At 36.4% G+C, this 27,602-nt stretch overlaps 2 protein-coding genes across 5 annotated transcripts in view; one reads left to right on the top strand and one right to left on the bottom strand.

The window, feature by feature from the left end:
• Window positions 1–15,504, top strand: part of GUF1 (GTP binding elongation factor GUF1) — a 329,928-nt gene extending 314,424 nt beyond the window's left edge. Inside the window, exons 6-18 of one of the 4 annotated variants that reach the window (XM_049834610.1) lie at window positions 1,596–1,679; window positions 1,886–1,950; window positions 2,959–3,162; window positions 3,615–3,662; window positions 4,718–4,857; window positions 6,155–6,278; window positions 6,640–6,772; window positions 8,281–8,424; window positions 9,435–9,568; window positions 11,094–11,195; window positions 13,205–13,324; window positions 14,134–14,170; window positions 15,158–15,504. In XM_049834610.1, coding sequence (XP_049690567.1) covers window positions 1,596–1,679; window positions 1,886–1,950; window positions 2,959–3,162; window positions 3,615–3,662; window positions 4,718–4,857; window positions 6,155–6,278; window positions 6,640–6,772; window positions 8,281–8,424; window positions 9,435–9,568; window positions 11,094–11,195; window positions 13,205–13,324; window positions 14,134–14,170; window positions 15,158–15,301 — 1,479 coding nt within the window. In that variant the 3' untranslated portion in view covers window positions 15,302–15,504. The other 3 variants (XM_049834582.1, XM_049834593.1, XM_049834603.1) reach the window with 3 other exon arrangements.
• Window positions 15,505–17,784: 2,280 nt separating this feature from the next.
• Window positions 17,785–25,922, bottom strand: GNPDA2 (glucosamine-6-phosphate deaminase 2). The gene is made up of 7 exons (XM_049834718.1): window positions 25,811–25,922; window positions 24,063–24,230; window positions 23,668–23,765; window positions 22,992–23,174; window positions 22,468–22,652; window positions 22,198–22,372; window positions 17,785–18,831 (listed from the first exon to the last, which is right to left on the bottom strand). Exons 2-7 carry the CDS (start codon window positions 24,188–24,190, stop codon window positions 18,773–18,775), a joined length of 828 nt encoding a protein of 275 aa, XP_049690675.1. The 5' UTR covers window positions 24,191–24,230; window positions 25,811–25,922; the 3' UTR covers window positions 17,785–18,772.
• Between the last annotated feature and the right edge of the window lie 1,680 nt (window positions 25,923–27,602).

Below are 27,602 nucleotides of genomic sequence, written 5' to 3'. Positions count from 1 at the left end.
AAGACCTGGGTGTGCTGGTTGACAGCCGGCTGAATACGAGCCAGCAGTGTGCCCAGGTGGCCAAGAAACCAGAAATAGTGTGGCCAGCAGGAGCAGGGAGGTGGTTGTTCCCCTGTACTCGGCACTGGTGAGGCCGCACCTCGAGTGCTGTGTTCAGTTTCGGGCCCCTCACCACAGGAAGGACATTGAGGTGCTGGAGCGTGTCCAGAGAAGGGCAACCAAGTTGGTGAGGGGCCTGGAGCACAAATCTTATGAGGAGCAGCTGAGGGAGCTGAGGCTGTTTAGTCTGGAGAAGAGGAGGCTGAGGGGAGACCTTATCGCTCTCTACAACTACCTGAAGGGGGGTTGTAGTGAGGTGGGTGCTGGTCTCTTCTGTCAGGTGGCTGGAGCTAGGATGAGAGGAAATGGCCTCAAGTTGCAGCAAGGTAGATTTAGGTTGGATATCAGGAAAAATTTCTTTACTGAGAGGGTTGTCAGACATTGGAATAGGCTGCCCAGGGAAGTGGTTGAGTCAACATCCCTGGAGGTATTTAAAAGACATGTAGATGTGGTTTTTAGGGACGTGGTTCAGTGGCGGACTTGGCAGTGTTAGGTTTATGGTTGGACTTGATGATCTTAAGGATCTTTTCCAATTTAATGATTCTATGATTCTACTAATCCTGCTTTTTGACAGATTTTTAGCAGCTCGGGTTTTCAAATTGGAAATTACAGATGAGAGCAATTTAGAAGGCTGTCAGTGTGACCTTAGGTTGTCTTCTATTTGGACATATACACTCGCCTTAGTAATGTATAACTTGTGTAATTTCTGTGTCACTTAGTTGACTCTTTAACCTGAGAACACTTACTCCTATCTGTGGATAGGACGGTGTGTGGATAGGAAGGACTTAAATAATTTGGAATATATGTAACAATCCTGTAGTCTGTCGTAATTTAAATGTGCCAATTTACAAACATTGGAATTCCTTCCATTTAAAATATTTTTTTTTTTTTTCTGGTGAATCTTTGAGTGGCTTTTTACAGAAATAACTTGAAACGTTCTTGCTATGATAATCCACATGTTCCTCCATGTGCTTTAGTGTTTGTTTTTTGTTTTTTTTCTTTTTGTTAATGATTACAGAGGAGATCACATGAGTAGCAGCTCGATATTTAAAAAGTGTAGTCTTAGTTTTAAATGAAATCCAAATGTTGTAGTTTATACGATTTTTGTGGGCTGTGTGACTGAAATCACAAGATTAGTTATTGCTTAGCTTAAATTAATTGCTTTTTGTAGATGTATATTGTACTTAATGTTTGATCCTATAAACAGTATAGGTAACACTTATGCTTTCAAATTACTTTGTAAAATAAAGATTTTTACCAGCTCTTGGACAAAGGTGTTTTGCCTAATGAAACAAAAAGTAGTCTAGTTACAGAGGGGATCTTTCCTGAAGTCAAGCAAGGAAGAATTTTTCTAAAATGATCCTGATAAAGATCTTTTCCTGAAGACATCCAGTATTTACTCATAAATACATAAAGGTTGTATATTTGGAAGCTACAGTGCTGGATCACATGGAAGATGTGGTTGCCTGTATATTTAGCAGTTTGTTGTTTTTCAGATTGACTTGAAGAATGCAGACCCTGAAAGAGTTGAAAAACAAATTGAGAAGCTGTTTGATATCCCTATAGAAGAATGTGTAAGGGTAAGATCTCTTACAGTTTTATAACATGGCTGATTGTATAACTATATGTACTTCTTAGCTAATGAAAGACATGTACAGGGTAGTAATTTATGGGTAGTAATATCTGTGGCCACCAAAACTGTCTAAGTAAATGTGACACTATTTAATAGATACTGAATGAGTGTAGATGCATGTCTTATAAAATGGTTGTTGGACTTTTTTTTTAGATTTCTGCTAAACGAGGAACAAATGTTGAAAAAGTTCTTCAAAAGGTCATTGAGAAGATTCCTCCGTAAGTCTGTATTTTGATTATGAACCATTGTAAAGTTAATTAGGAAACCGTGAGTTGCATGTACATGGCAGTACCTTGCGCTTAACATTCATCTGATTTAAAGTCAATACTTTAGAAAGAGATGTGAGAGAAATCTAATGTTGGAGCTGATTAAGTCAGTTTCAAATTGCAAATCAGAAAAAATGACACCAGATTTGAGATGCCTTTTAAAAAAATGAATGTGTGAATATCAGTAGACTTTATTCTTAAAAAGTGGGGAGGAAAATTGATTCAGTCTGAAATGAAAGATGAGAGGTAAGCCACTAAAGGTGATACTTATGACTGTTTATACAGCTTCCATGAAATTCAATGTTTGAGGATGTGTGCTGTTACTCCTTTCAAACATTGCATTGTTAAAAAGATAAAGGTAATTGAAATCTGTGGTGTTTAGAGTTTCATATCCTGAACACAACCTTTAAAATAGACTTTTATCTAAGAACTTGATGACAAAGCTGCTAAATTACAGTTGTTTTAATCAGCATATTGCATTTCATTCTTTTTTCCCTACTATTAGCTAATAATTGTAGTCCTCATATTAGTTAATAATTATAGTTAAAAGAATCCACAATGAAAATCTGAGATCAGGTTTCTGTGAAAGATGGCAAAACCAAAATATCAGTAGACTTCTTGGTTTTAAACTCAGCTGTTGGAATGTAACTGTTGAATTTTTGTTGTCCCCCATAATATGATATTTTAAGCATGTTTCACCTGTTGTGAAATGGGTATGATGGATATGCATTTGTTTTTGTTCTGTTTGTACTGCTATTGCACATGGGGGAAATAAAATGTAAAGATTTGCTGCATAATACATAGTGAAACACTGAAATTATGTCTGGTATGTATTTACTGAAAATTACTCAGTTGTTTTATGTATATTAATATGAAAGCTTTGGGGAGGGGATGCTTGCTCATTCAATATTGAATGAAAAACACACTGCTTAATATTTTGTTTTAAATTTTTTGTGACAGACCCCAATGTAATACTGCTGATCCATTGAAAGCCTTAGTGTTTGACTCCACCTTTGATCACTACCGAGGCGTCATAGCTAACATCGCGCTCTTTGGTGGGGAGATTGAGAAAGGGCATAAAATTGTGTCTGCACACACAAAGAAAAGATACGAAGTTAATGAAGTTGGAATTCTGACTCCAAATGAACAGCCAACGCATAAGCTGTAAGTAAAAATTTCTTACAGTGGAACAAATCATAAATTGATATAAGATAAAAAATCCTGCATTTCTGTTGATTTTTGCTTTGAATGGTAAAGGCTGGGAGATATGTGGGTTTTTTGTTCTTGTTCTGTGGTGGTGGTGTTTATGATTATTGTTTGTAATTTAATACTTGCTGTCAGTCTCTTTCATTTTGGGCATACTGAGGCAGAAGCTTTTGGGGACTGCCTTTTGGGCAGTGCTAGGGGGAGGAAGCCATTCTATCATCTATAGTACATGGAACATCTGGACAGCTAGTTGTTTTTTTTTTTTTTAAGACTAGCATTTGATACTCTTATTCAGCTGTCCAATTTATTTCTAGGAACTACCTTGTTTGAGAGTGGAAGGGAATGGGGCTTCATCTTAGTTATTGCTGCAGCATATTTTGAGGGTGAAAACTTAAAATCCATGAATTCAGCACCTTCCAGAAACTGGCTCCTCATGGCAGCAGTGGGAAGAAAATCAGGTACTTAGAATTAGTGGAGAAGCTTTATCAGTTTGCATCCAAGTATGTGTTAATGACTTTCCTGGGAGATTCTCAGTGAGATTACGTTATTGCATGTAGTGGGTTGACCCCAGACAGCAACTAAGCACCCAACCAGCCACTTGCTTACTCCCTCAACCCCAGTGGGACGGGGAGAGTATTGGAAGAGCAAAAGTGAGGAAAGACTCCTGGTTTGAGATAAAGACAGTTTAATAAGTGAAGGAAAAAGAAAAGAAATAAAAACAAGTGATGCAAAGGCAATAAATTACTCACCACCTCCCGCAAGCAGACTGATGCCCTGCTAGTCTACAAGTAACAGCCACCTTGGAAAGACTACACTGCTTGTTTTTTATTGCCAAGCATGATGTTATGTGGCATGGAATGTCCCTTTGGTCAGTTCAGGTACTCTGTCGTGGCTTTGCCACCTCCCAGCCTCTTGCCAACCTCTAGCCTATTTGCTACAAGAGCAGAGTAAGAAACAGAGAAAGCATTCACATTGTGCAAACACTATCAACACTGTTTTAGTTACGAATCTAAAATGCAGCACCATATGGGGCCGCTATGAAGAAAGTTAACTCTATTTCAGCCAAAACTAATACACTGTTTTAGTCTATCAGCCATGGGTTCCTCTCCTAACGGCATTATGTGCTGATGGAAGGCATTTGTCTTTTGTTGTTTCTGCCACTTAGTGTATGAGGCTTGCTGTGCTGGCAGCTGGGAACTGTTCTGGTTCTGTCAGATGCCTAAGAACTTCCCTCTAGCTACAGCCTTCAAACTGGGAGTAGCACAGAATTCAAAATCCAGAACTATAAATGTACTGTTTAACTGTAACAGAAATAGAGCTACTTGAGTCAACAGATTGCTTGTCCCTTGAGACAAAGCTCACAACTCAGAGGAGAAACAACTTAAATCTGGCTTATGGGCTTGTAGGTGGCGTGATTTATTTGCATTTCTGATTGAGCTAAGTCAAGTGGGAAGAATAGTGGAAATACTGATAATGCCAAGAAGCATGTCCATATAATGCCAATTTTGTTTAGATATGCTGGACAGGTGGGCTACCTGATTGCTGGAATGAAAGAAGTAACAGAAGCCCAAATAGGAGACACACTGTTTTTGTATAAACAGCCAGTGGAGCCTTTGCCTGGCTTTAAGTCAGCGAAGCCAATGGTTTTTGCAGGTGAGGCATAAACTGATATGAAGTGGAATTGCTTCTTTCTAGTAACAAGAGTAAGAGAGCTATTAGAGCTTTTAAAAGAATATACGTGTATATTAAAGAGTTGTGAGGATTAGAATTTTAGCAAAATTAAGCTAAGAGGTGTGTCATTTATATAGCTTCATGTAATTTTCCCTGTGACTTAACAGACAGGATTAATAATAGTTGCAGACTGGTTTTATATAAATACAAGACTAAAATGTATTTTTAGCCATGATTATTATTATTATTTAGCCATTATTATCAATAGCTTCTAATACCAGTAAACTCTTGATAGCTTGAAAAGGGTTGAGGCTTTGAAAAACTAAGTCCATTTTTGGTAATTCTTCACCTAGATAATCAGGTTTTCATAATTATTGTGACTTTTTTTTTTCTTTTAATAATTAGCAGCTGTTTCTTTTCCATCAAACATGTAAACTGCCAAAGCTAATATTCTGAATGATTCTGTAAAATACTTGACTTTTTTAAGCTTATATAGTTCTGTTGAGCTGTTTCCACCAGCTTCAGTAACTACTACAAATACTATGGAAGATGGCTTTAGAAAGAACTAAATTCTGGAAATCACTTTCTAGACTTGTGGGGTATGTGTAAAACTCACTTGAACTGTCTTGTGGAGATTAGGTGGTCTGTCAGTGAATATAGAAAAGTGTAATCCTGTAAATAACGTTTTTTGTATGCACGTGTGTTGCTTCTTGGTGTAGAGCAATGAACATTTTCTGAACACACGGTCATGTGAAAAGTGATAGAGTAGAATCTATTTCAGGTAGTAATTATACAGAGAGCTGCTTTTATTAGTTTCAAAAAATATAGACACATTTGCAACTTTGTTAGATGTGGCACTTTGGTTTTTGTTTTTTTTGCTGTTCACTCTTATCTTTGAAGGAACGTCTCAGTGAAATTTGCTTGTTCAGTTATGCTTAAGCTGTATGTTTACACCCAAGCCCTGCAAAACAGTGGTTTTACTCAATTGTGAATCTTCCACAACTGTGAAGGATTAGATGAGTACTGTATCTCTACCATTATGGTTTGAATGTTAATTCCTGTTTTTATGAGATAATATAGAACTTTATTACATTTTAACTAATTGGGGGGGAGGGAGAAAAAAAAATTCCTTACATTGTTTTTCACATTTTAAAATTGGAACAGAAAGTAAGCTATTTCTGATTTTACTACCGTTCACTGTTAGAGGCATATTTGAAAGCTAAGTACACACTAGATAAAGCTCTCTATCACATAAATTCTATCTGTTACGTTTTGACAGGAATGTATCCTGTAGACCAAACAGAATATAATAATCTCAAAAGTGCTTTGGAAAGGCTGACATTGAATGACTCCAGTGTAACTGTTCATCGTGACAGTAGCCTTGCCTTAGGAGCTGGATGGAGGTGAGGCTTTTATACTGCTTTCATTTTTTGAATGGTTCGCAAATTGAGACTGCGAGTTTAAGTTAGCTGAAGGTCAAATTAAAATGAATTCAAGATTAGGAGCTTTAATTCAAATTAATGATAGGTAAAGATCGAAAGCATTCTTATGTTCTGTACTTGCGCAGAGTATGCAATTTGTTGTGATTGATAGTTTTTGTTCTCAAAGACTCATAGTATTCAACTGTAGGATCATTTTGAGATTGTTTGCTGTGCCTGATACTGCCAGACTAGCAGTGTAAACATGCTGGGGAGGGGGGAACCAACACTGTGAAATTCCAGGGGATATAAAAATACTTTCACTAACAGGATATTTTTTTCCCAGGTTGGGTTTCCTTGGTCTTTTACATATGGAAGTTTTTAATCAACGTTTGGAGCAAGAGTATAACATGTCTGTTATTTTGACTGCACCTACGGTTCCATATAAAGCTATTCTTTCCTCAGAAAAGTTGATAAAGGTATGTTAAAGTTATTACAGCTTTATATAAATAGCAGCTTAAAAGCCTCCTATAATAAACATGTACACTTTTAATGTAGACTTTATTTTATGGTAAACATTAGAAACACCAATATTTAACTTAAAACTTTAATTGATTTTATGTTTTTTAAAGAATGTTAACTTTCCTTCCTCTTTCCACCTCAAGCACTCTCTTTTTACGCCTTATACTTGCCCTTGATACAAATGGGAATAAAGGACACATTTCTTGCTGTATTCTTTTAAGTGCACACTGACTGGACCGAGTTTAAAGCAGGTGAAATAACCTTCCAGGTTTTATCAGTCGGAAAACATAACATTTTTAGGAATAGCTTGTAATGCTACTGTAGACTGGCAGGGGCTGGTGAAGACAAGTAAGTTTTTGATCACAGTGAAATAGCCATGTGCAAACTTCATTGAACTGGGTGCAAAAAAAAATTATTGTGCTTGATTTTGGGAGAGAGAGGTGGACTTACGAACACCTGCTGAAAGGAGGCTGCCAATAGGCTGGCTCATTATTATCCAACATGTACCTCTAAACATGACAGAAAATCTGTAAATTCAAAACAGCTTGTATAAGAAAGGTTGCTGTACTTGCAAGGTGTAAGGCATAGACCCTTTCTCTCCAGTTGTTTTGGTTTCTTCCTTAGGCAGTGTAGCAGCAATGAATGAAGTAGTTGACACCTTTGGTGTATAAGTGATTCTGGATTGCTGATGTGGGACGATGTTTTCAAACAGTGCTGGAAGTTAGGTCATTGTTCAAGGACACTGCATTGTCAGTGGAAGTGATATAATCACTTACTTTGGTGCATGGAGGAGGTTGTATGTACATAAGAAGCATGACCTTCCTTTTATCCTTACTTCAGAAGGATAACTCCAGCCCCTATTGGGATGTTGGACTACAAGAAATAGGTAATGAAAGCACTTGCACAGGAATCGAAAACTTAATTTCTAAGCCCACTTCAGCCTGTAAGGGAGCCTGAACCCAAAGTCCTATTTAGAGAAGAATGTACGCATCACCAAACTGCAGAATACTTAGAGCAGGTCTTTTCTTGAAAGCTGTGTCTTACACCTTACAGGATCAGGATGGAGTAAGAAGAAAGATCCTTGCTCTACAGGCAAGAGAGAGGTGGAAAGATGGACAGAAAGGCTTTTTTATTTCTAACTCTAGGTTGTAGTCCTAGTTTTAAGCAATTCTTCTGTTTAAAATTCACTGGATAAAATGCTTAAAAACTCATTTTCCTAGTGAAAGTAATTCCTGTAATCCTTCTATATAATAATATTTAAAGATATGCTGATGAGGGACTTCGGTATGCGATGTTGAAATCTCTTAAAATTGTGCGTAGTATAAATTTGGGTTGCATAATTCACATGTGTTTCCAAGCAATTGAAACATTTTTTTAGCATTTTTTCAGTGCTGTTTTTGTCTCCTTCAGTGTTCAGTCTACTTATTTAAAGATTACAGTATCTGTTTTATTTGTTTGTTTTCAGGAGTATGGTAAAGCAGAGATTACTATTATTAACCCTGCTCAGTTTCCTGATAAACTTTCAGTATCTGAATATTTAGAGCCAACTGTTCTTGGTACAATTGTAACACCTCATGAATATATTGGAAAAATAATCACTTTGTGTCAGGTTGGTATATAGTTTTAGTTTTGTCATTTGTATTTCTTAAGCTCACCATATCATAATTAAAGTGAAGATACTAGATATTTGTACTTAAATAATATCTTTGACAGTAATAATTTAAGTATTTTTTATTTCAAGAATATTTAAACTTTAAGTGTAAAATTTCTGCTGAACTACAAACTCCGTATAGTGAAAGTTAGTGATGAAGCTCAGTGACAGTAAAGTACTTAGTCAAGCATCCTGCACTAGACAAATTCATAGCTACTTCTGTTTTCCTGAAAGAATGGAATCTGCAGCAGGGGAATAAGATCTGTTGGTTTTTAGAAGTATATTCATGGAAATACAGCTTCTGTCAATACTTTACTGAGGCTTCATATATGTTTTCAGTACTTCACTGGAGTACATTTATGATAGTGATGGCCAAACACATTTCCCCAAGTGTATTTGGAATAATTTTAACAAAATGTTTTAACTGTTATACATATTGAATTTATATAATTTCTTACAATATTTTTCTTAGCTTTTACTTTTCAAAATACATAATACACAAGAGTACAGTACTTGTATGTCCGTACAGTGAAGTATAAGATCCATTAAAAAGAATTCCTAAAATAACTTTGAAGAACACCCTCCTGGCAGGAAAGACGATTAGCCTGTGAGCCCTACTGTGTTGTACTCCAATTTTTTTGAAAATCTAACTTCAATGAGATTTTATTGACAAATAATTATACATTTAAAAGGCAGCAGTAAGCAGAAGCTGTTAAGGATTTCAGAAATTCAGGTTTTAGAGAGGGTAGACTTGAATAATTTGTCCAGTTAAGTTACAACCACTTCACTTATGACAGTGCTGCAATTTGTTCTGGGACTTTAGCAAAATACCAATAAGAAAGTTACTTTGGGGCTTGAAGTACAGGAGTTCTCTTGTGTAACTGGGTAGCTGTTTATTTTAATTTGCTTTGTATTTATTTTTAGAAAACTTCTGTTAAGGGGAACTGAAACAATTTTTATTTGTCTAGGATCGTAGGGCAGTCCAGAAGGATATGTTGTACATTGATGAACGCAGGGTTATGCTAAAATACCTCTTTCCACTGAATGAAATTGTGGTGGATTTTTATGATGCTCTTAAGTCTCTGTCTTCTGGTTATGCAAGGTAACTACCTCCTTTGTACCTGCTTCACCTTGCCCCCACCCTGGACCCTGGGGGAGGGGGGGGGGGGGGGCGGAAACGGGGACACGACACGACAAAAAAAGATCTGAGGAGAAGATATGGAAGGGCACAAGTGAAGAATATTCTTTTATGATGATGCTGCAAATCAAGTCTTACTTCACCTTTAATGAAGTAGACTCACTGTGAAAATTGATGGAAATACATCTGAAAAACACTAGAAGTGCATCACTACCTAATATTAATTTTCTTTGGTGATACATGTATTTTTCAGGTGTGACATATGAAGTGGCACATATGAGTAAGATCTAGATGTTTCTTACTTGTCTGAAGTGACAATGGGCATTTTCTACCAAAGGAATCACTGAAAAGTTACTTCTTATTGTATTGTCTCTTGGTGGAAAAGGGAAAATAACTAAATACTGATTCTGTAGCTAGTAAAAAGAATCAATTAACTATATTTAAAATGACATTTACTTTACTTACATGCTTTATTATTGGAATAAAGTAAATCATCTGTATTTTGAGACTAAATGTTCTGCTGTGGGTAGTTTCCATAAATTCAAAGGCTAGAACAATGCCAGGTTTCCTCTGATACAAGCATGATTGCAAACAATGTTGCCTTGTCTTATTTCTTGATTTTTATTTCCTAATTGACTCCCTCATGTTGCTTGTGTGTTTAATGCTCTCAATAATCATACTTCTGTTATATGGTTCTATTCACACAACTATGGTTTATCTAAGGCAATTAAGACAGAATTACTTTCAAATACTCTCAAAGGATTTTTTCACCCCCTTTGTTCTGGTATTTCTGACCAGGTTAGTGGTATTGGCATTCTCCACATTTATACTTACATACAAGATATGTATCTATATCTATCAATATATATGTAAAAAATACATATATATTTGCATCTCCTCCATTTTAAGAACTTTTGCAAACTGACACACAAACAGCAAGGCCCATACCTACCAAAGGAGAAATAGGGTTTGGAAATGAAGAGGAAAACTTCATTGTCAGAGAGGATGATAATAGAGGTCATACGAAAAGTATGTCAAATGAGAGGATGAAAAGAAATGATCCAGTGTTAGTATTTGATTTGTGTGACATCAAGGATGTTTACTGTTCAAAAGCTCTGTTGAAGAGTTCTGTTGCCTGGAGGGAGCTGTAAGGAACTTCCAGCTGATAGAAAAGAAGTGTTTGAATAAACACTTTAAGAGATTGTAGCAAGAATGTAGATTGTTGATTGATTTAACTTTGCTCAGTAGCTGGAAGACAGGATGATGTCTTTTGCTGCCTTGGAGATGAGATTCATCTGCAGTAAATTTCTAGTCCAGTCTTGCTAAGGGAGACGGACTGAGAGACTATTAAAAACTGTGCCCCTATTTTAATACAAAGTGTGAGTGTTTTATTAAGAAATGTGTCTAAAACTTAAAATTTATGGAACAAAGAATGCAGAATATAATTTTTTACAAAATCATCACTAACTTTTAAACTCCTTTTGTTTAGTTTTGATTATGAAGATGCAGGATACCAGGCAGCAGACCTTATCAAAATGGATATTCTTCTAAATGGAAATCCAGTTGAAGAACTGTCAACGATCATACACAAGTAGGTTGACTGGATTATCTGCTCCAAAGAAATAAGACTTCCTATTAATATACAATGAAAACATATATATGTATCACTAATATATGACAAATATGTATGAAAAGAGCATTGAGGATTTCACCACATCACCACTTTTGGAGATGATCTGAAAAAGAGAGGCACTTAAGTGCTATATACACTTTTGTGGTAATTTAGGGCAGAGGGCAGAAGGAAATGCAAAATGCCTATCTTTTAAGGAGCTGGAAAAATTTAAATACAGACCAGTCTAGGAGATGCCACATGAATCGTTTATGGTACTTATTATTTAATGCTGAAAAACTGGAAAAAAAATTGATTTTATGCTCCCAGTAATTCCTGTTCTATGGAAGTTTGTTGTTATCTTGTCTCCAGCCAGAGCACCAGGAGTAAGTAAATATTTACTGGATGTAATTAACTTTTTTTTTGCTAAAATGATTCAGTTTCCCTAAGTTTCTCAGGAATTACTGTTTTGCTGGTGAGAATAATGTCTTCATGTTTCCAGCCTCTCCCCTTGCTTTCTTCCTACAAAGTCTTTATAAGGCTCCCTTCTGTAACTTCAGCATCCCTTTCTAGTTATCCTGAGGTCAACTTTTTCAGGGTTTGGTTTGGTTTTGTTTTGGTTTTTTTTTGTCCTTCTTAAAATACTAAATTGTGGTTGCTAAAAATTTGTGTATTTTCATATTTTTTACATAACTGCAATCCTGAAATCCATGGAATTCCTTAACTTCAGAAGGTCAACATAGGAAAATAAAACCATTACTTTGTTCAGAAAGATCATGGGCTGGAGTGGAGCAACTCTCTCTTATAGATGTGCTACTTAATGTGTTTTTCATAAATATGCAGTGTTTAGCAGTCTACCTGCATCTCTTTGAAAAGATGCAAAATGGAGTGGCCAGCCTTGCAAAAGTTAGTTAATGCTTTAACATGTTTCTTGATCAGTTTAGCTTACGCTCCTGAACTGTTTTGCTCAATAAAGCTGATGATAGCCTTTCTTTTAGCTTTAGACTACAAATTATTTTTTAACTTGTAGTCAGAATTCATTCTGCTCCTGCTTCAGTTATTCTCAGCGTCCTCTCACTGTAAATAGACTACATCTGTCTATATAAAAAGAATTATGCTGAATTACATTTACAGAGAAAGACTTACCAAGATTACTGTAAGTTCAGTATTAAACTAGCTGTTATTATTTGTCCTAATTATACAAATAAATATCTGTATCTTCTAAAACTGTAATGCTTAATGAACATTACTTAAGTACTTCATGCTTAAACTGTTTGCTTTATACAGGTAGCAAGGAGTCACGTTGTTGAATACAGTTGTACATGTTTTCATGTAGCAGCTGTATGTTGCTAAAAAATATACGCTAAATATGAATGTGTTTAGAGAGAAGAGACCCATTTGTTTCCAATGGCTTATGAAAGTATCTGTTTAGTAGCTTTTTCAGACCTTCTGTCATTTTCTCTTTCCAAAACCTTGAAGCATATGCAGATGCTGAATATAGTTGGATAATTTTTATTAGCAGATGACAGGAGTACATTAAAATGTTTTGGGTTTTTTTTTTCTTATTATATAAGAACAGATGTTTTAAAAATATTTCTGTAATATGTAGATCTTTTGACCTTTCGGGCCTACAATCAATAAAAATCCTCCTTAACCTTCTAGTTTAAAATTGCATTTGAAGCTGTGACAGTATTCAAAATGGCTTCAGTGTGATAGGTAAGCAGGGTGTTTATTATAAATATTTTAAATCTATTTGAAGACCTTCTGTTAATGCAGTGTTACCACCCATTTCATACAAACAGGTGATATAGAGAGACCACTCATTAGATATAAAATTATGATCTGATCAGCTTATCTTTTGAGTTAAAAAGAGGAAAACCTCTACTAAAATTCATTTAAAGTTTGGTCTATGGCTATATTTTTGGGGTTGTATTAACTCTTTCTGAAAACAACTGGTGATTTTTTTTTTTTTTTTTTTTATTTTATTTTAGTGATAAGGCATATGCTACTGGTAAATTCCTGTGTGAACGTTTAAAAGATGCTATACCGAGACAGTTGTTTGAAATAGCCATCCAGGCTGCTATTGGCAAGAAAATCATTGCAAGAGAAACGTAAGTGGAGCCCTTCTGTTCCCACACTTGTATGTGTTACTGGACCTCTTGGGGGGTGGGGAGGGAAGAAACACCAAACATTTGAGCTGTTACTATGACTGAGGACTTTGTATAAATTTAATTGGAAAAAAAAGTATTATTTTACATTGCTTCTGGTCATCATTGCATTTAGTGTGTAGAGTATAACTTGCAACACCCATGTGTCCACTTCCTCTTTGGCAGTGGAAAAAGTTTCTTACTGCTGAAAGAAATTAGCTAGTTGTGGAATAGTTTAATCTCTGGGAGAGTCAGCAAAAAAAAGAACTGACGTATGCTGTTCCAAAGGAAGTATGTTGCAAGCTGAACACACAACTATTTCTTAGCAGCACTCACTTCTTTTAGAGCAAACCGTTTCCTTGATGTTGTGTTTCTTGTCACGTTTTTGCTGCTGCTGTTAAAATAGGATCTAAATTGTGGTAAAAGAATTAAAGGTAGGGATCTAAGCAGAGGTGCTGTAAGAATTTGTGTGTACATATCTATATGCACACACATATGTAACACTGTGAATCATAGCAGAAATCCTAGATAAAAAAGACTGTAATTTTTATGTAATATTATACACCTTAAAGGGTATTTCTAGAATTGAGAAATGTGAACTAAGACTTCTGTTTAGAGCTTCACCTTCTGTATACAAAATATGAAAATGTCATGATTCCAATCCATCTTACAAAACTATTGGAAAAACAATGCTTAGCATTTTGACAACTCGGTATTTAGCTTCACATATAGGAGATGTTCTAATGTGTTAATGTATATATTGTACTCTACAGGCTGAAAGCTTACAGAAAAAATGTTGTGGCAAAATGTGTAGGTATTTTTTTTTCTTTTTTTTAAATGAAACGCAGCAAGGACATGTTCTGCTTGTGCTCCTGAATGTCAATGGAATATTAACAGATACTTTTAAGCTTTCGTTTTAAAATTCAACTCATGTAACCCCTAGTTGCAGCTTGCAGTAAGAGTGGATCAGAAAGAATAATGGCTTTTTCAAAATAACACACTTGGAGTGAACTCGGCAGAGCGTGTCTGTGGTCACTCGTCTCCTCACCATTTTCTAATAGTTGTAGATATATAATAAATGTGTGTGTGTGTACACAAACATATGTGTAACTTCACGTTTCTTAAATTATGTTTTTCAGGTGATTTAAGAAACTGTAAAAGTGCTTCTTTAGAGACTTGATTGTGATTAGACTTTTACTTGGGTTTTCAGTAATACATCATGATAAGGCCTTAAATATGCAATAGTTGCCTATCAAGAAGACTCGACAAAGCTATAGAAAAGTGTGATGCCTCTTACTTGCCTTATATGTAGCCCTCTGAAGCAAACGTTGAAAAAAAATTAAACAAGTGTCCCTTTCTCACAGTTATTATAGAATTCTTCTGCTAGGCACATATGTGGGATGGTGTTTGTTCAGCATTGTACTAAGGGCTCAGTTAATTTATCTAGATGTAAGCACCTAGTGCTAGTCAAGATGCCACAGCGTATCTGAGCTGGCATCCTGCTGCTATTCCAAAGGGATTTAGATATCCTCCTATAGGTTGTGTCTAATGTTAGCTAGGCTTATGTGAATGTATATATTTAGGTAACTGAATTCAACCCTCAGTTGTCCAAATGAACATGCTTACTTGCTTCCTTGTTAATTAGTAGCCTTTTGGCATGACCATTTGGAGTATAAAATAATCTTTTGTCCTAATATAACTAGCCTTTCTAACTATTTTTAAGCCCTTGAGTTTAGTGTTGCTGAAATGTACTGTAGTTGCATTTAAGCTTACTAAAACATCTTTTCCTTTTCATAGTATGGTGGAGACATTACAAGAAGAATGAAGCTTTTAAAGAGGCAGGCAGAAGGGAAGAAGTTGATGAGAAAAATTGGCAATGTGGAAGTACCAAAAGATGCCTTTATACGTGTTTTAAAGAGACAAACTGACAGAGATCGGTGATGTGCGGTTGATTATTCTCTCAACTTTTTGTAGATGGTAGCATAATGAGCTAATATATAATTTATCACTGTGAGAGGGAACATATTTGAGTATAAGTGGTGTAAATTAAATATATGTGGGAAATAAATTGAAAGGACTATGTACTTAAAATGTATAGATACTTGTAGATTATTATGAAATTAAAGTTATTTCGCTTGACTGAATCCAGAAGATTTCATTGTATTGTTTTTCATTGTATTTCATTGTTTTCATTCTTTTAACACTTAAAATTTAACATAATTATGTTTTATTTTTGCATTGCAAGTCTTTGTATGAGAGGTATGTATAGACAAACAGTGCTGGGGTTTTTTCTAAAAAACAAACAAAAAAAAACAACACCCAAAGTTTGAACTATTGCCAAAAAAATTTCAAGCTACTTCCTGTTTTACTTTCTAAAATTGCTGTTGTCAGGAAATCATGATGATACTGGCACATCACATCAGGAAAAACTAATCATGACTTTTAATGTACCACACTATTTATTTTAAACTTGTTAAAGTGTGTCAGTTCACCATTAATACAGCCTAAGTATGCTACTCTCCAAAGAAATAGTAAGTTTTAATATATTAAAACACAAGATATAACTGCTCCACCAAAAAGACCAATTCAAGTATCTCTATCACTATTATTATTCCTCCCCTAAAAAAGCTATCAGGAATGCTATCTTTAAAGATAGCTTTTAAGCAAGTAGAGATATCTTTAAGAAAGCAGAGATAGAGCAATACATGCTAAGAGCAAAGGACCTAAAGCAAGATTCCTGGCCCCCTCCCCTTAAAAGTTAGAAAAAAGTTTAACAAACATAGGAGAACAACTGAAGACCATGAAATGGCCTGTGTTTCACAGAAGTTCCAGTAGCTATGAAGGGAGAAGAGATACTAATTCTGTGGTCTCCCATGTCTTGATAGAACACAAAAAAGGGCTTTAGGTGGTAAGGTTGCCAAGAGAGGCAGATGACTGAAAGGTGCTCTGTAATAAAGAATAAAAATGAGGAGTTGCAAGGAAGAAAAAGCTTTTAGAAGTAGAAGGATATAAGCACTATGGATTTCCACTCATGCTTGAATGTAAATTCTATTGTTTCCTCAACAGAATTGCCAGTTTTGCCAGAAGATGGATCATGATCATCAAGATAAATGTCCTTGAATTCCTTTAATAGTAACCTAAGTTCAGGATTATTTTTAGTCTCACACTTTATGTAATACAAGTGTTTACTTTATAAAGTCTTTCTTAGCTGTAAAGACTAAGAATGGCAAGCCTAACAATGCATTTTGTGGGTCATATGCTACATGAAACAGCATTCTCCTGAAGCACAGTCTTTTGAACTTCCCCCCCGCCCCCCACTGCATTATGCTTCAAAAATGCAAGTGCAAAAATTGAGTCTTAAACCTGAAGGCCTGTTTTAAATCCATGCTTGTTCAATCTACTGTTAAGAACTGAAACACTAGGCCTGACTTCCTACACTGCTCTAGACCAACTCTTCCCTCCTTTTGTAATTTCACAGCATCATAGAACAGTCCAGGGTTGAAGGGACCTTGAAAGACCATCTGGTCCAACCCATTATGGGAAAAGTGAGCCTAGATGAGATTATCTAGCACCCTGTCTAATCACATCTTGAAAAACCTCCAGCAGTGGGGACTCTACCACATCCCTCAGGAGGTAATGGGGTTTGTAATAAAGGCTTGTAGGGTTCAGTTAAATGGAAGTTAGTTATTGGACCTGAAAATAGCTCATGGTCACAAGATTGTTCCAGGCACCTTTAGAAGGCCTTGAACAGAATAAATAAGAAGATAGAAGAAGAAAGATCCCAATTAGGAAAACACAGGTGCACATTCCACGATAAACAGAACTTGGCACAAACAACCTCAATTCAGGGGCTTATCTTGACCAATTGGACTAAGACAAGTCTTGTATGCTTTAATTAACACAACCAATTATGTCTTGTGTTTGTGCACGTGGACAGTACCGATGTAACCAATCACCGCTTATGCGCGTGGACAGTACCGATGTAACCAATCACCGCTTATGCTTGTGCGTGTGGACACCAAGTGCTTGCATGTAGTAGCCAATCAAAGTCTCTCAACAACTTAGAGAATTGTATAAAAATGATTAGCTAAGCTCAATAAACTGGCGACTTTAATCATCACATTGGTGTTCCATCATCCGGGCCCCGCACAGATTAATCCCTAAACCCTACAAAGGCTACCTGCCTATTATCTAGGTGAAAAGTTAAATTATTGAAGTTACACTTTATTGCACTTTCTCCCAGTGAGTATTTTACACAAGGCCATGGTTCCTCCACTCCCTGCCCTCCCTCACCCCCCCAAAATAAGTCAAACTTAACTCTTTCCTTTGGAATTTTGTGCGTTCTTCCACCTAACATCTCCATAAAACCCTGAAGTATTTATTCATGTCAGAATTTATATCAGAAACAAAACAATTTTGAAATGATAATTTATATTTAAGTTTTACTTATATTCAAAGTAGGAAATAACATTCCCTGTAACAGCTCAATGTTTATAATGATACAATGAGAGGTAACTATTGCAAAGTGATTAACAGTTGACTTTAAATGATCATGTATTAAACTTGCAGACATTATATTCCTGTAAATTAACCTCTTTTCAGGCATTTAATGGTAACATCAATGGTACAATTAAACAGGTACCACCAGAAAGGAACATGTAGATTTTTCCTTACATATAAAGCTCAATTACCAAAAATATAAAAATCCTAAAGTAATTTGAAAAACATGAGGAAAAAGTGCTATGGCAGAAGTTTAATAATTTTCTGTGGAGTAAGTTATAACTTTCAAGAATTTGGTGCATTTTTAGGCACTGTTTTTGTATTTTTATTTGCCTGAATTGTACAGCAGGACTTGAGATGCCCCAAAACTGTTTAAGATAAATTTAAGGCAACCAAGTGCGAAAGCTCAGTGTACATTAGATGTATGTAAACAGAACATTTCATAGTAGAAATTGTACAACTATTACGAGTCCATAGTATTGACAAAGGCCAAAACCATTCTGCCTAGAGACACAAATGCAAAATGTAGTTACACTAATCAAGCCCCCAATTACAAATTCCTGGAAATAAAATATCATATTCTCTAACACAAGGCAGGTGCATTACATTGCTGTGCTAGAATAAGTGCTCTGCTCCCCCCCCACCCCCCTACATAACATGCAGTCTCCCACAGGTTTGTTCTGTTCCATTTAGTTATGTACCAGCCAACAACAGAGCTCCAAATGTTAAAGCAAAATGCACAACACAGCAAAGAGGTGGAATGTCAATGTACAGATATTGGACCTTTTAAAAAATACAGTACCTAGGATTCCCCATTTTAAACAGTTTTCAGCATATTGCATAGCAGTGAACTCATCTGCTACCTAAAACTGTTGCTGTTGACCCACATGGAGTTCCTCTTCAATTCTTCTTTCAGTTTTCTTTCATACTGTACAGTGGGTCCACAAGCTTATTGTGCACATGCATTAAACCTTGAGGGGAAAGCAACAATGCCAGCTTTACATTAGTTATACTTTTTCAACATGTCCTTCTATCCACATTTTTATTTGGAGTTTGCTTCAAAGTATACATTTTAAATAGTTCACTGAAAATAACAGCACTAGCTATTTAAAGTAGTTTAAAATCAGAAGTTAAAGACATCATATATATTCCTGTATCACTTGCATACTAATGACATCTTCAGTATAAAGTGAGCAGGGATGAGACAGTTCTCTAATAACAAACCCATCAAAAAAGTAGATCTGGAATACTTCCAAATGAATTGAATACATGAGATCCACCCATCTCTCCTCTGTATTAAAAACCGTAACAGCAACATAAAATTCCTTCATTGCACAATTTGTCATAAAAATCAGATGTACACATACTCATACTTTTACAGCTTGAGTTGCAATGTTCTAGCATTGTGGTATTACTGGCTTTGTAATTAATAGTGTACTTGTAGTCCTATAGACAGGCAAAACCAAACTAGAAGTATCCAGACTGTTCATGCAGATTAAGAACTTCAGTAGTTCAACTGTCTTCTATTCTAGCTAGGCTTTTTTTTTTTGTCATACAAGTCATCCATAGCTATGATTAGGGGAGTATTTTTTTCCTATTCAAGTACTTTAATTTTGGAAAGTTCCGAAGAGAAGAGCAATAAAAAAAAAAAAGGTTTCTTTACTTTGTTACAACTTAGTAAAAGTGTTACCTACATCTAGGTAGGTATGACATTTGGTAACTGGTATGTTTTTAACCTCATTTCACCTTAAGGACTAGTAACAGTAAACTGATCAGTGTTCACAAACTGCAAAGTAGAAGTCCATTTTAGCACCAAACTAAAGATTAACTTCTAAAATTACAGATTTAAGCAATATGCAACATTAAAAGTAGAGAAATTGTCTTAAAAACCATGAAAGAAGTCTTGACAGTAGCATACATTTTAGTAATTATCTATGGCAAAGAACATTCAAATACCTTTGCTACATGATGCATTGGTGGCAAACTTTGTGTCACTGCAGCAATATAAAACTTGAATAACTATACAATCTGAGGTCATTACTGTAAGTGACCACAACAAAAGGCATTTTATGCAGCATCTATTTCTAAGCAGCATGTGATTTAATACAAATGCAGATGTTACTATTTCCTTCTCCACTTAGTGACACATTCAGCCATACTAGACAGCCAACATACCTATAATTGACTCAAGAACCTAGCTCATTTTGTCTCTAGAGGTTAACGACTTGGCTTCAGATGTTTGTGCAAAAGCACCAAACCTTAGAAGGCAACATGACAAAAGGAAATGGTTTTAGATTTCATGAAGGATAACTATTATGTTGATGTACATGGGAAAGATCAAGTCTAATATTTTTTCAGGAGTTTAAAAAGAGTAACAGCTGCACACACTACTTGAACTAGAACCATGTTTTGAACTTTAAAGCATTTCACTTCCTAACAGTGTTTTTCTCTTCTAAAAAAGGGAAATGAAGAGATAATTACCCACTTCCTAGACACATGAAAAATGCTTACAAAGTACTGCCTCTGGCATATTTAACGAAGGATATTTAAATCTTTTTTAAAGGTATGCAGAGTCCTTACTTGATAGATGCCAAAATAATTATTTCAAAGGAAAGTCTCACTGTATATTCAAGTATGCTTTGAATAAACAGACTTCCGCATACAATTTTAAGAGCATGCACAAGTATGGAAAAAACTATCCCAAACTGACTTATCTGCGGACTAGTTAGTAAATTCAAAATTCATCTTCTGCTTCATTCTGCAAGAAAGTTACCTTTCCCTTTTCCAATAAGAAGTACACTTGATAATTTTAGCCTCTAATAAGTTTTCAGGAAGTTAGAAAAAAGTGAAGGGGAATAAGAGTTATTCTAGTTACCAGCCAGTGTGGTACTTGATCAAAAAAATCTGAAGTTTCATATAGTACCTCAAGATTTTTTTTAAATGCTGAAAAATCACAGTAAATAGCTACCATAATTAGCAGCATTAAGAACTACCTAGCTTCCTAGGAAGTCTGACCTGAAGATCAAGATTCAGAAATAATTCCAAATTTGACCCACATTGATTTCTCCTCTATCTTAAAGGGGGGAAATCTCACTGATTTGAGAATTGGTAAAATTAAGCAAGTTTAAAATAAGCAATCTTTTTAAGAACTCTATTGCTCTGTATTACAGGGTAATTAAATACAGTGTGACATAATAGCACACATTCATATACTGTAGCCCTTGATATTTTTAAAGCAATGATCAGTGTCATTCATACCTAGTAATTCTACGTTAGGTTTGTATCTTTCTCAAGCAAGCTTTTGTTTATATGAAATACAGGATAATGTTTAAAATTTACCCAAGCAGTTAAAGAAGTTTACCTTTGAAAACAACAAGTACTATCTAGCAGTGTGATATAGGTAAAGACTAACACACCCCACCACCTCAATACATAGCAGAGAACAACATACTGAAAAAAATCCAAAATAACCAGTTGGCCACAAGTGTTATCAGGATAAAAATCACATTAATGCCAGAATTGCAATCCAATACATATATGGCACTAGTGATACAATGCTCGCAAAAATAATTTCATAAATCGCAATCTTGATCTCAGATGCCTCAACTACTACAGGTATCCGTGCTAGCCAGAAAGATGACTGATTTACACAATTGCACTTGCTGTGCTAATATAGTTAGGAGAAAACAACTTTTCTCAGCTTCTACAGTGTCAGTGAAACAGAATTCATATCTAGGAAGTCTCGAACAACTATCAAAAATCTCAACTTACTTTAAGTTTGGCTCAATATACCTACTACAAATATGAAAAGCACAGTAAAATGCTGAAATGTATTCTATGTCAGTATAGATTGTTATGCTAATTGCACTGGATAAAAAATGTCCTCAGGTAGCTTCAAAGTCTGTATTGCACATTTCAAGTTTACTAGACAGCACATTACTGCACATAGCAAAAGCAGCATGAAAATACATCAGGATTAATAAGTGTATCAAGTTTTCTTTAAGTGAAACTTTCCAGTATATTTAAGACCAGTATTCTGGAACACCAGACTGCTGCTGTTTTACATACAGTTGAAGATTACTAAACTACCATTTCAAATTGGAAGCAAAGGAAATATTTTTCCAAAGTAGATCTGTCAGGAATGTAAGGAACACACATTCTGCCTCCTAGCACTTTTCCATTCACAAGAAATAAGTTAACATTTAGTATTTTGAATATATAATATTATACATTAGCTACTATAAAGTGTTAGAAGGCCCAGACTTAAATGAATATAATTTAAAATTTTTGTTGGTTTTTTTTTTTTTAATACATGTAACCTCTGATTCAGTGCTCACCTTTAAAGTACTTCACAGTTTTAACTCTTAGTTCTAAAGTAGCATCTTCATCACACACAAAGATAGTACGAGGGTGTTGCTGGAAGGCAGAAACTGTCCACATATGATTGACTCCTTCTTCAATTGCTTTGTACAATGCAAAAGCCTTATGTGCACCTGTTATAAGAATCATCACCTGCAAAACAAAGGTCTCTTTACTTTCAATGCCAGTATCAATACCAACTAGTATTGAAAAGAGACACATGCAACTAGAACTAAATGAGTTCTTACTTCTCTAGCATCCATCACTGTACCCACACCAACTGTTAGCGCCATAGTTGGTACTTTAGATAAGTCTCCATCAAAGTATTTGGCATTTGCCAAAATGGTGTCCATTGCTAAAGTCTTTAATCTTGTTCTTGAAGACAAACTTGATCCGGGTTCATTGAATGCAATGTGGCCATCTGGACCAATGCCTTTTCAAAGTTAAAAAAAGTAAATCATTCCAGACCTGCGAGTCAACAAATATCCTCAAACATTATAAATTAATAAAAAAGTTTCAGGACTCATTCTTTCCTTTTGGCTCCCCATTTTCAATAAAAAAAAAAAAACATTCAAAACTTACTTGAAATTAAGTTATTAGAAACTTGGACACCAACCATTCTGTTTTGGCATTCATACTGATTCTTTGTTAGTCACAGAACTTTCTTACACCATAACTGAAAAAAATGGGTTTAGCTAAGTTATGAAAACAGTGATTAGAGAGTCAGTGTATTTGTTTGAATCTTAACTAACCACAGACCATTTCCTCATACCTCCAACAAACAGATCAATCCCCCCTGCTTCTTCAATTTTCTTTTCAAATGCATCACATTCCGCCTGTAAGTCTGGAGCATTCCCATCAAGGATATGAGCATTATTTGGATCTATGTCAATATGTTTAAAGAAGTTATTCCACATGTAGGAATGATAGCTCTCTGGATGATTTCTGGGGAGCCCTGAAATAATTTATAGTGAAATTAAAGTATTTCAAGATTTAACCAAACAGCCTTAATTCTAGTCTATGTGTAACCAACATAGGGCATGCAAGGCAAACCTAAGTCAGTCAAATAAAGCAATATTTGAAATTATATTGGTAAGAAAGATTTCCTGTTGGCATGCACAAGGTAATTTGTTTACATTCCTTTCACATACATCACAAAGAGTGTAAAGTCTTCAAAAGTAATGTAGTCAGAGTATTACATGACAACACACTTTTTACAGAAGTATTGTGAAGCACTGAATTTAGCACAGGATCTACCTGTTTATTATTTGCATTTTTGTGGACAAAGGAATAGAGAAAAATGCTTAAGATGACCTCATGGTCAGAAGTCTAACGTAGGAGTACAAACACACTAGACTGACCCTGTGCTTTGGCAAAGTATTTAACAGTTTTAATAATGGAAAAAAATCATCAATATAGTGTGTTCTCAAAAAATTAGCACATCTTACCTACATATTCATCCATGTTGAAAGTCTTTACATATTTGAAAGAGAGATCTCCATTCTTGTGATATTCTATCAGCTTTTTGTAGCATCCCAAAGGTGTACTCCCTGTTAAATAAAGTTTTTCTACTTTTCTATGTATCCGTACAACATTTTCAGTGTATTCAAATGTCTTCATAGTCAAATTTTTGCTTTTCAACATAAAAGAAATGTTATTTCTCATTTTGTATTTCTCAGCTTCTCAAACTTTATCACAACTTTTTACACAAATCAAATCCATATTTAAAAAGAAAAATGTTGGGAGTATTACGAAAAATATTTTTGTGTTCTTTTAAATACTCTGTTAGCAATGATACAATCTAGTTCTAGGTTTAGTCATTTACATAAGCTTTGAATAAAACTTGCCTGTTGGTAGACCAAGTGTGAAATATCTTCCTTGACTTGGCTTGAATTGGATAATACGATTACAGATGTATTTTGCTGCCCATTCACTAGCCTGATCATAATCTTCAAGAATTACTAGCCTCATTATGGCAGCGAGGAAGTTGTATGATAAAATAAAGTTAAACCTGAAGAAAATGTCAAAGTGTTAAAAATAAGCACCATATGAATAGTTGTAAAACTCTTAGATTACCAGAAGAGATAGAAAATGAACTTTTATACTCATAGTGCTAAATAAAGAATATTTTAATTGCATAAGCATATATGTACTCTTGCAGTCCTAGTTCAAGCTGGACTGTTGGACAATCAAAAGAAACGCTACAGAATCCAAGTGATAGATTACAGTAAAAATATTTTTTAAAATTCACAGACTAATTTGAAGTAACTTGTAGGAAAAAGCTAAAACAAAACAAGAACAAGCCATTTTGAACTTCATCTTTTAATTAGTCATTACTGTTAGAAAAGAGGAAATACTCCGACTGAAATAAAAGCAAACAATTCAGTAAACAAACATTGAGATTAACTCCTGTTTCTTATGACCAGCTGAATGCCTAAAATTTCAAAAACAGGGTCGAGAATAATCCCATGCTTCTATATTCAAAATACATAATTGGAACTAAACAATTAAAACTCCTTTCACTCCCATTCTAGCTCCACAACAACGCTTCCATAAGTTTATTAAACTGCAAGAAAATGTTAAAGCATTAGAAATATTTGAAATCCTTACAATTCACAGGAAAAATACCTATGAGGTCACATTTTTTTCTTTTCAACCTAACTTTAAACATAAGTCAGCCAGTCATTCTTTATAGGCTCCGATTCTGAGTACAGCTATATCAACTATTAAGATGAATATCTAGAAAACAAGCTTGGTTGTTAAAAGTATGCGAGCATCTCTCGCATTTAAGTAACACTAATTTTTCCATGAGTTTCTGCTTAACAGAGTCAGGTAATTATCAGAAAGACTGAGGCTCTTTGGCCAGTTCGAGATGTACTACTCTTCCCCAGTGTGAGCGTGCCTGGCATTAGCCAGAAAACAGCACAGCTGTCGGAAGCTTAAGGCCAACTAAGTGCCAAACAACCAGTAGCACACACTACTCTTAGCTGACCCAAAATGAGAGGCCAGTTTTAGAAGAAATACGAATTAAACCACAGTAGTGCTTAACAGGGTAACTTCTGTTTGTTCCACTGAACAAGGAAGGAAGGGAACACCACCTTGTGTTGTGCTGACTGTGCTGTTTCCTCTCCCGGGACAGTAAAACCATGACAAGTCAAACTCACCTTTGCAGAGGAAACGCTATTTCACAGGTACCGAAAAAGTTAACACTCACGTTTCGTTAAGGAGGACAGAAAAACAGGCCACCAGAAGGAGATCCCGTGGCCATAGGGCGGCCTGATAAAGCTTTAACGATATTACCCTGAGAACACGGTGATGCTCTCCAAGAGGAGCGACCCGCGAACGGCACCAGAACCACCGCGGGTTGTCGGCTGATACTTTTTCGGCGGAACTGGTGAATCTACACTGTTAGGGGAAGAGACCTACTACCGGACCGCCCCCCCTCGCCCCCGCCGGCCCTGGGCCCCGCGGCCTCCCCCTCTTCCCACCACCCGGGGGCCTGTCGGGCACCGCTGCGCCCCCCCCCCCCGGCCGGCAGCAGGGCTCAGCCTCACCCCGCCAACGAGCGCGACCCTGCCCGGCCCCGCTCACCCCCAGGAGAGCCCACCGCAGCCACACAAGCGGCACCGGGATGGAGAGAGGACGACGGGGACCGCCACCCGGGCCTCCGCCTCCTACGGAGCCCGGCGCGCAACCCGGAAACACCTGGCGAGGACCGGAAATAGCTTCGCGAGTGGGCGGTGCCGCGCAGGCGCGGGGGCAGCGGCCTCTTCAAGGCGGTTTTGGGGGCCCTCAGGGCCGTGTTGTGTCTTGGGAGGGCGCCGGGGCCTTCCCGTGTGTCTCCTGGCGCCCGTTGCGGGGGTAGGGTATGGGTGAAGGAGGCACCTGCCCTCAGAGAGCGGCCTAGGAAGCTGCTGGTGGCGTGGGGTGGGTAGAGAGTGCTGCAAAAGCACTAACTGGCTGCTTCGTAGACTGAACTAGAGTAGGGCCTTTGCATGAGCCCTCTTCTTGGAGGCCCTGTTTTGCTGAAAGCGGGCGGCACAATATGCTTCTAATGAGAAAATCTCCCCTTTAACTTAGGTGTTTGCTTGAAGTAGCTGCAAAAGAGGCTGTTTGTAGTTACTGTGGAAATAATAGGTAAAGCATGAACTTCTTTCTCTTGCTCTAAAAACAGTCAAGTAACTTTATAGGTGTAGTAAGCTATAATCTAAACAGCTATGGTGTGATATAGTCTTAGAGGGTGCTTCTTCAGAATTGAGTAGGGAAACAGGAGAGAAAATGTAAAAGAGCAAGCTACATAATGCTGAATGCATGTGAATGCACATGCTATAGGCTTCACTGAGGCCTTACCATATTAGAAGACCAGAATGAATCTGTTTATTAGGCAGGAGTATAACTGAGTGGGGAAAAACATCACGTTTGAAGGCTAAAGGGGGAGGGGGTGTAAAAAAAAATCCACAGTCATGCTCACATGAACATAGTAATATATTTTCTGGTAGCTTGACTAGAACTACTGCAAGGTAGCTTAGAAAGATTGAGTAATGCTTTGCCAAGGGCATGAAAGGTGCGTTTGCAACCTTGTGAGGAAAAATGTATCTTACTGGAGTCTCTGGGGCTTAGCAGGCAACTAATAAAAATATCTTTTGTTTCAAAATCTGCCCTTTATTTGAATTTCACTTTCAAATATCAGCAATTTGATATAGCTCATGCCTGTTCTTCCTATAAAATCTTTATCTCAGAAACATTACCAGGTCGTAAAGAAGATTGTTTCCTCTTGCACCATTTTTTTGAGTCATGCTCTGAACCTCTGCTGCTCTCCCTGTTTCAGAGTATGCTGCAGTAGAGGTGGTGGTTTTCAGATCCTATGTAACAACTGAAGTTTTGCTTCTAGATTTCAGTTCTGGTTTTTCCTACCTGTATGGGCCATGTGTAACATTTCAGTGGTAAACTACTTCTGCATATAGCCGACTAGTTAACACATTTCTTTGGTATTACCGCATACCTAGGTACCTATGTGCCTGAAATCTTATCCCCAGAACTGTAGGGGAGATCCTTCCCTTCCCCTGGTGAGCCCTATGCTCTGAAATGTACACTCAATGTGAGGTATTACTTAATTTCTCATTGTCAATATCCAACTGTGCTTCTCTCTTCATCAGTTCCCTGCTATCCAGCTAGGATTGTCTATTCACTTTCTTTGCATCCTTAGTGTTGCTAGCTTATAGCTGAAGGTAGCAAAAATGGGCTTCTCTACTCCCTTAAAATCTTTACCAGCTACCCTGATCTCAAGATGGCAAATTGTTTCTGAGGATTTTTACTCTAGTGCACACTTGCTACCTGCTACCTTGACAAGGTAAGAGTGGAGCATGCCCAAATGGATGGTACA

This window comes from Accipiter gentilis, chromosome 3 (assembly GCF_929443795.1).
Source record: "Accipiter gentilis chromosome 3, bAccGen1.1, whole genome shotgun sequence".
Classification (NCBI taxonomy): domain Eukaryota; kingdom Metazoa; phylum Chordata; class Aves; order Accipitriformes; family Accipitridae; genus Astur; species Astur gentilis.
This window is presented reverse-complemented; position numbering and strand designations above follow the sequence as displayed.

Excerpts from the sequence above, each read along its gene's own strand:
- GNPDA2 (XM_049834718.1), bottom strand. The coding sequence starts at position 24,190 with ATGAGGCTAGTAATTCTTGAAGATTATGATCAGGCTAGTGAATGGGCA. Across the intron at positions 23,766-24,062 it reads CTTGGTCTACCAACAGGCAA|TACACCTTTGGGATGCTACA; the intron begins GTTTTATTCAAA and ends TTTAACAGGGAG. Across the intron at positions 22,653-22,991 it reads GATTGATCTGTTTGTTGGAG|GCATTGGTCCAGATGGCCAC; the intron begins GTATGAGGAAAT and ends AACTTTGAAAAG.